Raw genomic sequence first — 8362 nt, 5'->3', positions numbered from 1 at the left:
TTTGTCACAAAACCAAATCAGTGTTTATTTAACGGCAGATTAGCAATGGATCATGACATTCGCTAATCCGTCGTGAATTAGCGATGAAAGTAACGACAGATCAGTTCTATCGCTAATTAGCGACCAAAACATTATGATAGACATTATCCATCGCTAAGCCATCACCAATCCGTCGCTAAACAATTTAGAGACGGATTTGCGATGAATTAACGTCGGATAGCATCCGACGCTAATCCGCAGAATTCTTTTAGTGTAACAATCACTTGAGAACTTGACAATGCAGAGAAGATTCTGGATAGGAAAACACGATCATATTCTGCAAATTAAGTAGGCTATTATACTTGTTGAATAAGTTTCAAGCATTTGCTGGAGTCAGCCGAAATACAATAATTACGGAACTGCACTGCATGACCTCTCAATTGCAATATTGATTTATAAATGCTTAATCATTCAGAGATTAAGGATGAAAATTAAATATCTACATAATATATAGGTGACCCATCACTCAAAGTGACGCAATACAAAGCGTAATGGATATTCTCTAGCCTTCAAACACATTTTTTTCTTCTACAGGATCTTTTCTTTCCTTTATGTTTAACTTCTTTTCATACATAAATTTCTAGCTAGGGAAGCCTGCATTGATTGATAGTGATTATTACTCAAGTATTTCAATAGAAATTTATGTATGAGAAAGAAAGATAGAGGTTTCAAACAAAACGGTGCTCAAGAAAAGTGTTGCCAGAATCAAATCAAATTGGCTGAATTGACCCTTTACAGGCTTTCTTGAGAATGGGCCCGAATTGGTTTTCCGTTTGTTTTTTTAACTTTTTTGAAAAATTATGATTTTTATTGGCTAGTATACTGTTCAGATACTAAATGCATATTTTATAATTTAATTGGACAACCTTTCTAACAGAATCAACGAAGTTTCCCCTTCTTTTTCAGAAAAGAAAAAAGTAAAAGAATTTAACTGGAAACTTTAAGTCATCATCTACCTTTCTTCCCGTATTTTCTTCGTTTTAAATAAACCTTTTTTGTTTTCATTTTTTTTTTAAAAATTCCAAATAAAATTTACACCGATTTTTTGAATAGTTTTGAAACACGATTGGTTTGTTTTTTAAGAAGAAACACGATTGGGTTCAAAAAACCAATTCTCACAACATTGCTCATGGAGACCCAAAGATCAGTTTTTATTGAACAGTTTTAAACGGTTCTTGCAAGGGCAGGTAGTTAGAAATTGTAAACATAGAGAGAGAGAGAGAGAGAACGATTTTAAGGGGCAGTTGTAAACTTAGAGAGAGAGAGAGCGGTTTTAAGTAGTTAGAACTTAGTAATTTTGATTGGTTAGTTGATTGTGAAACCTTATAAACGTAGGTAGTTAATATGAGACGAAGAAGAAGAAGGCTCCCACTCTTTCACACCCTCCTCTCGTCTCGCCGGAGTCCGGCCACAGCAAAACCTTCCCGGCCAAAAAGCCAACGACCAAGCACGATGGACGAAACGGCCGGAGTTGCGGTGAACATAGACTACTCCGCAACTGAGGAGTACGGCGGATGCTCGCCATCTCCGGCGCCGGTTCCGGCGAAAACCGGGAGCCGGGCGCGGCAGGTGGTAGCGAAGCGCGTGCAGAAGACGTTCACAAGCACGTCCATGCTCGCCAACTTCCTCCCGACGGGCACCCTCCTGACCTTTGAGATGCTCCTTCCGGCCGTCTCCAACGACGGCCAGTGCAACCCCGTGAGCACCACCATGACCCACTCCCTCCTCCTCCTCTGCTCCTTCTCCTGCTTCCTCTTCCACTTCACTGACAGCTTCCGCGGCTCCGACGGCAGGCTCTACTACGGTTTCGTCACGCCCTCCGGCCTCGCCGTCTTCCGGTCTGGGATTCCGGTGGAGGTCCCCAAGGACGACCGGTACCGGATGGGGTTCGTCGATCTCATGCACGCGATCATGTCCGTGCTCGTCTTCCTCGCGATCGCGTTCTCCGATCACCGGGTCGTCGACTGCGTTCTCCCCGGCCACCAGATGGAGATGAAGCAACTCATGGAGGGATTCCCGGTGATCGTCGGGGCCGTCTGCAGCACCTTCTTCTTTATCTTCCCCAACACCAGGTATGGCATGGGCTGCATGCCTGCATGAGAAGACACGTAGGGAATTTCTAAAATCTTTAGTGTTATGCATGGAGGGCATTTTAGTCGTTCGATGAAATATGCGGTTCTGTTCGTTTTCTTTGTAACTGCTGGGGTGTGAATGGATCTCTGCTCCAACCCGAATCCAATTAGTACATTTGGATATGTAGGACCTCTATCTCATTTTTTTATGATGAGGAAGCCTTACGTGAGCCAAAAAAAAAAAAACAGGTAGGGCCTTAACCACCCTACCATATGTTGTGGCCTACCTCTGAAAACTACAGACACACCCGTGCGCCAGCGGGGTTTGATTGGGCACCTTCATCGCAGCACCCTCACAACCAACCCACTGCCCATGCTGGCGACCCCACTGTGGTCTCCAGCAACTATTTATCATACTTGAAAATAATGGATCTACGTGCGTGTGCATCATTTCTCGTGAAACTCCGGCGACAAATACCAATAATATTTTGAAAATATATAAATATAAAAAATAGATGCGATGTTTTGGTTGTTGAACGGGCAAAATGTCTAAATATTATTTTAAAGTAAACATCAAAATAAATGTTAATATCGGCTCTTTAATTTTCTTGGGGAAAAAGAAAGGTTTTAGATTTTTAAAATACTTTTAATTTTTGTTTCTTTGTACATCTTTTGATTCCCTAATTTATTAACTTATTTACACTTACAGATATTTTGCCAATAAAAACGTGAAAGAAATTCAATTTCTCTTAAGCAAAAGGATCCCTTTATTTTTTCGTTTGAACGCCAAATAGGTTGAATGAACCCCGATATGATTTCGATGTTTCACGATTAGATCCAAATGGGGAAAGCGGGACCCCGCCCCGCCTCGCCCCGTTTGGACCGGGGATGAAGGGTATGAAACGGGGATGGAGGCGGGGACGAAGGTTAAAATCCATCCCCGTCCGGGGGTGGAGGCGGGGATGGACGTGCACTTTTCCCCGCCCCGTCCCCGCCACGATCCCCGCCCCGACCAGTTTTCCCCGCAATATCCCCGCCTCATCCCCGTTTGAACCGGGGATGGAGGACATGAAACGTGGATGAAGGCGGGGGTGGAGGATAAAATCCATCCCCGCCGCGGAGGCAGGGCAGGGGTGGTCCCTCGCCCCGCCCCACTGCCATCCCTACGTTCAGGTGGGTAAAAAAAAAAAATTTGAAATGCAAGCTGGGTTTAGGCAGACCCCACCAATACCACTAGGGTTTAGGGGTGGCAAAAGCTGACACGACCCGCCAACCCGCCTCTTAGGCGGGTTTGGGTTTGGAAAAAATGAACCCGTTTAATAAACGGGTCGACCCGCCTAACCCATTTATTAAACGGGTCGGGTTCGTGTTTGCCACAGCCGACCCGTTTAATAAACGGGTCGGGTTCGGGTTGAGGTATGTTGACCCGCCAACCCGACCCGATTGCCACCCCTACTAGGGTTTGAACATGCAACATCCAACCACAAAGAGACGTGCACTGACAGCTCCTACCAACCACGCTGAGCCCCAGTTGGTGTGTTATAAAAAATACTTGATACAAGGCCGTTAAATATGTGCAATTTGAGGTCAGGCAGCTATACAACTATACCATTGGGTTTTGAACCAGCAATATCCCAAAACAAGGTGGCGTGCACAAGCTGCTCCTACCATACAAGCGGAGCCCTCGTTGTAGAGAGAGAGACAATTGCAGGCAAAAAGGTTGAATCAATGTCACATGTGAGCAATTCTCTTCTAATTGGGGATTCAAACAATCGGACTTGGGTTGAGTTTAGGAATTACCAAGTCCGACTTAATCGGGTATAGCCTAACCGGCTTCGGTTTTGGATGTAATTAGATAAAACTGAATCTGGAACCGACTAGCTAAAAACCCCAATATTTTTACGCTTAATAGAATCGGGTTTTAGTCGTGTCCGGGTTTAAGTGCAAAACTTTATACCAAACCTGAATCTGATTATTAATTGGGTCTGAAATTTTCTACCAAGACCTACTAAACGGGCTTAGTTCGGTCAGGTATCCAAACCAAACCGTTCTGTTTACATCCCTACTTCTAACCCATCCACGAGGGCTCTGCTCATATGGTAGGAGAGGATTACAAATGTCACCAAGTGGTAGGGATCTGAAAGTTCCTGATTAGTAAATATTTTACATTCAATTAAACCTTTAAAGATAATAAACTTAGAATTAATATGCATTACATTTTAGTATTCTAAACTTTAATTCATTTTTGCATATACTTCATATTGCTCTTTTGCCGTGAAAATGGTCAGAATGAAGTGAATCGCAAAATAATACTCTAGAACTCATTGAATTTGATACATTTAAGTATGATATCTATCATTGCTTTTTTGTTTCAACATAAAATGCCTGGTTAGTGTGGAAATAAAAAATTTATTCTTTTTATATTCAGATTTTGACATTATTTAGAATAGCTATTAGGCTTCTATTTTGTTAGCATATAATCTTCTTAACAAAAACATCGACAATTGATTCCATTAATTTATAAATTCTTTTATTGGAAAGTAACTAGGTCTAGAATATGATTCATATCAAGACCCGAGCTGAAACCTGAACTCGTTAAGACCCAAACTGTTGATCCCCGATACCCAGCCTGAATAAAAACGGGCTACTAAAGACCTGACCAAGTTATACCCAACTGAATGTATACCCAAACCTGTTAACCCATATGGGTCCATAGCTTCTAGCTGGAACCAAATCTGAACCCAAATGAGATTGTGTGGAGTTTGGGTCTTACTTTTAGACCCAATTCAAAAACAGATCTAATAAGCCCTAGTCAAAGGATTTAAGCTTAACAATCTAAGCATGGACATTAGGGATGTCAACGGGTAGGATGTGAGCATTACCAAATTCCAAAAATCAGATTCAGGCAAGATTTTACTGAGACTGAATCCAACTAGACATTAAATAACCAAATCCAAACCAAAATCCCCTTTAAAAGGTTATTTGAATTGGATCCACTGTAAGTGAACGTTCAGCAACCTATCACAAGGGAGGAAGTGCTTGGGTGGTTAGCAGCTGACATTATAGTAGGCTGTTTGAGTTTCATGGGTGTTTTTTATTGAAGATGTCACGTTGCACCCTTGAGAATCCGATCAGATCCCAGTGAAGAACCAACTCCAATTCCGAATGTGATTCCACAAAACTGAATCCGACCCGATTTCATAATCAAATTCAGTTTTTTGTGCCAAAACCCACTAATCGGGATCCAGTCGGTCGGATATCCACACAAACCCAACCCATTGACATCCCTAATGGACAAATTCTTCATAACATTATCAGATGAACATGTCATGGCTAACCCCACAAGAGAAGATGAAAACCTTTGAAAATTTTGGCCAATCTCAAATTCCTATTTTAGGACAATCTTCAGGACGTTATCAGATGAAGAATGTAACATAAAAACTATCATAGATATAATCTAGGAATAACTTGTTTGAACATAATGCCATTAGTATGGTCAGATTCAATCAAAAGCTACACATTTTCTACACAGAAAACCCTAACTTTTAGGTTTGCGTGTAAAAAGTTCTAATTGGTTCAACATTTTCTTCCTCGGGTCTAAGACCAATTACCATGCCCAACCTAGCATCTTATTCGGATCTGGCATGGATGAGCAAAAACCACCAAGACAACCAAAGTTACAGGGGCACCTGAAACAGACATACCGTTTACATTTTCAAAGAGGATTATTTAGTTGGAAACTGGGAAATGAAAAAACGAAATTGGATGACTGAACGTTCTGGAAAAACCAAAAAGATGCATTAGACAACAATTTGCTAATGCAGCAGGAGAAAAAATCAGCAACAGTAGCTATGTAACTTGTTCTAACATCATTATATTTTTCAACATTATAGCTTAATGTTTACAATCAAACACAATGCCCTGACCGCTCGACTTCCATTCATGTTTTGCTCTCTTCAAGAGCAGGCCCTTTCTATGTGTCAATAGCTGCAGGTTCTTCGTATAACTGAATTGGAAAACTCACAAAAGAAAAGAGCATTCAGATCAATATGATTCACAAACAAATGACATAAATAGAGCAATTTCACAGTAAAATCAGATGCTTATCCAAACGATCACAGAATCAGGAATAAAAGATTTTACAAGAAACATAATTGAAATGTGATAGGTGAATGTCGCATCATTCCTGAATGGCACGATCATAATCAAATTATCCATCAATGGACCCTCTTCAGAAAAAACAGAATGCCCAACTTGCTGAGAAAGAAGTGTTTCAGAAAATGATCTTGAGAATTTTGCATGCATAAGGAAAGCATATTCAATCGGGCACTCCCAACCAAAGTATGAGATCTTTATAAACTCACTACAAAAATATGGTAACTATTGCCTCGGTTCAACAGGATATTCAACATTAACAAGAGAGACAAGCATCCACATATAAACAGGTAGACTATACAAATATATCAATTATGTATATAAAAGACTAGATTCTAATCACAGCAGTGTGACTGGGTGTACTTAAAACTGACTCTGAACTGAGTTCCCTACCATGAGAAATCTAAAGACAGCTGATGCAAAGTTACGTAGGACTACAAAACTGGTTTTTCTTCCATCCAAAAGGAACATATATACAATCAAGTAACACTATAAAGAAGCCTAGATGATTGTGGACGCTACAGAAGCTTGTTCTGGGAAACAGCCTGGCATAACTCGTCTTCATATAAGGAAACCTTATTAGAACCCATAGGCCTGGAAAGTGGCCGTGGCAGACTAGGTGGCTTCCGGCTTTTGATGGAGAATGAGGACTCTTGAAACAGGGAAGCTGTCACTTGTCTCATATCAGTGAAAGATAAATGAGACGAATGGCAGAGTCCTGGTCGAGGAGTTTTTGGAGTATATGGGTGTGAAACCCATATGCCATTTTCTTCTCCTACACTGAAAACATTTGGAATGTGTCAGCAAAAGAGGTTATGCAGCATATACATCTCAGTGAGATACATAAGAAATTTACCTCATGAAAAACAAATGCTCATTAGGAAGAGGCGCTGGAGGTGTTTTCATGCGCAACACAGGTTGCCTCGACCTATCAGGTGTAATGTAGTTGAAGTGCAGCTGCCTAGCTAATAACACCTGGTTCAAAAATTAACATTGAATACCAAGTGGTCCACAAAACAGAATACAAGAATACAGAAGAGATAAGGAAAGATTACCGCTTTTCGGACCCTCTGAGATACATGAAAAACAGCTCTTAATTGATCATGATGCAATTGGCACATGATTTTTACCTTAAAGATAACTTGAAAACATTAATATTCACTTAAGACATTTTAGCTTGTGAATTTTGAGAGTAAAAGAAAACAAGAAAATGACTGTAGAATTGGCTTTCAACTTACCAACAGATCCAAGGGAAGAGATTCAAGCCTTGATTCTGATTCACAATTGCAAACACGAGGCGTTTTTGGTGTAGCAGGTGACTTTGGTGGCTTCCGAAAATCCAGAGAATGGCGACTTATGCTTTTGTGCAATAAGAGTGGGCAGTTCTTGGAGCCAAGCATCAAACCATTCTCTACCTTGGCAGACTCAATAACTAAAACCCTCTTCTTGCCAATGTCAGTACAGGGTCTCAATGTGACTCTACTATCTCGAAGTTGGGCGAGGGCCCCAGGTTTAAGGTACCTATTGCGCAAATTCTTGGTTCTCCCAGTCTGCTTTGATGCCACAGATCCCTTATTCTTCGGAGACACCTTCGCCATGTTCTTTTCACCAGCACAGATCTCTCGGAAATGTCCTAAATAGTGTCAGTAAAAGTTAAGCAACTTAATAAGGTACAGAAACCGCCATTAAAACATACTGCTGTAAGCTACATGAACAACTAGAGCACATAATTGTATGACAATGGTGATCATTCTGCACGGTACTCTAACCAAACTAGAGACACATTGTGCACTGAATTTGATCGAGAACCCTACAATCTACTCACTGTAAGATGAAGGCATCCGATTGCTATAGTGTAAATTGCTTGGATAGTCAAACACTCATTTAGGTTGTTCAAAACTTCAAATTACAAACAACAGAAGCAAACCAAAGAAAACATGCTCTAGCAAGCATCAAAACGTTGCCTATCATGTTAAGCATCTCCACTTACATACACGGAAACCACAACAACAAAGCAGGCCTCCACACATTCCACCATCAAAGAAGAAATTGTTACAAAACTGTTTAAATCTCCAAATTAATAATCACCATAGTTT

At 40.9% G+C, this 8362-nt stretch overlaps 2 protein-coding genes across 2 annotated transcripts; one reads left to right on the top strand and one right to left on the bottom strand.

Annotated features, from left to right (window-relative positions):
• Window positions 1-1491: 1491 nt before the first annotated feature.
• On the top strand, window positions 1492-2139 carry LOC149817800 (protein DMP9-like). The gene has a single exon (XM_089986088.1). It carries the CDS (start codon window positions 1492-1494, stop codon window positions 2137-2139), a length of 648 nt encoding a protein of 215 aa, XP_089842214.1.
• A 4645-nt stretch (window positions 2140-6784) lies between these two features.
• On the bottom strand, window positions 6785-7864 carry FBS4 (F-box family protein). The gene is made up of 4 exons (XM_089986087.1): window positions 7505-7864; window positions 7322-7396; window positions 7123-7241; window positions 6785-7046 (listed from the first exon to the last, which is right to left on the bottom strand). The coding sequence occupies exons 1-4, from the start codon at window positions 7862-7864 to the stop codon at window positions 6785-6787; spliced, it is 816 nt and encodes a 271-aa protein (XP_089842213.1).
• Window positions 7865-8362: the final 498 nt, after the last annotated feature.

Source organism: Nuphar pumila, chromosome 13 (assembly GCF_984573655.1).
Source record: "Nuphar pumila chromosome 13, dmNupPumi1.hap1.1, whole genome shotgun sequence".
NCBI lineage: Eukaryota > Viridiplantae > Streptophyta > Magnoliopsida > Nymphaeales > Nymphaeaceae > Nuphar > Nuphar pumila.
Note: the sequence above shows the minus strand (reverse complement) of the source record. Positions and strands in the feature narration are given on the sequence as shown.

What these genes read in the sequence shown, in the direction of transcription:
- LOC149817800 (XM_089986088.1), top strand. Translation starts at nt 1,492, where the DNA reads ATGGACGAAACGGCCGGAGTTGCGGTGAACATAGACTACTCCGCAACT.
- FBS4 (XM_089986087.1), bottom strand. Translation starts at nt 7,864, where the DNA reads ATGGCGAAGGTGTCTCCGAAGAATAAGGGATCTGTGGCATCAAAGCAG. An exon ending in CTCTTCCCTTGGATCTGTTG is followed by an intron (nt 7,397 to 7,504) that starts GTAAGTTGAAAG and finishes GTTATCTTTAAG; the next exon opens with GTAAAAATCATGTGCCAATT. An exon ending in CTCAGAGGGTCCGAAAAGCG is followed by an intron (nt 7,242 to 7,321) that starts GTAATCTTTCCT and finishes TTTTTGAACCAG; the next exon opens with GTGTTATTAGCTAGGCAGCT.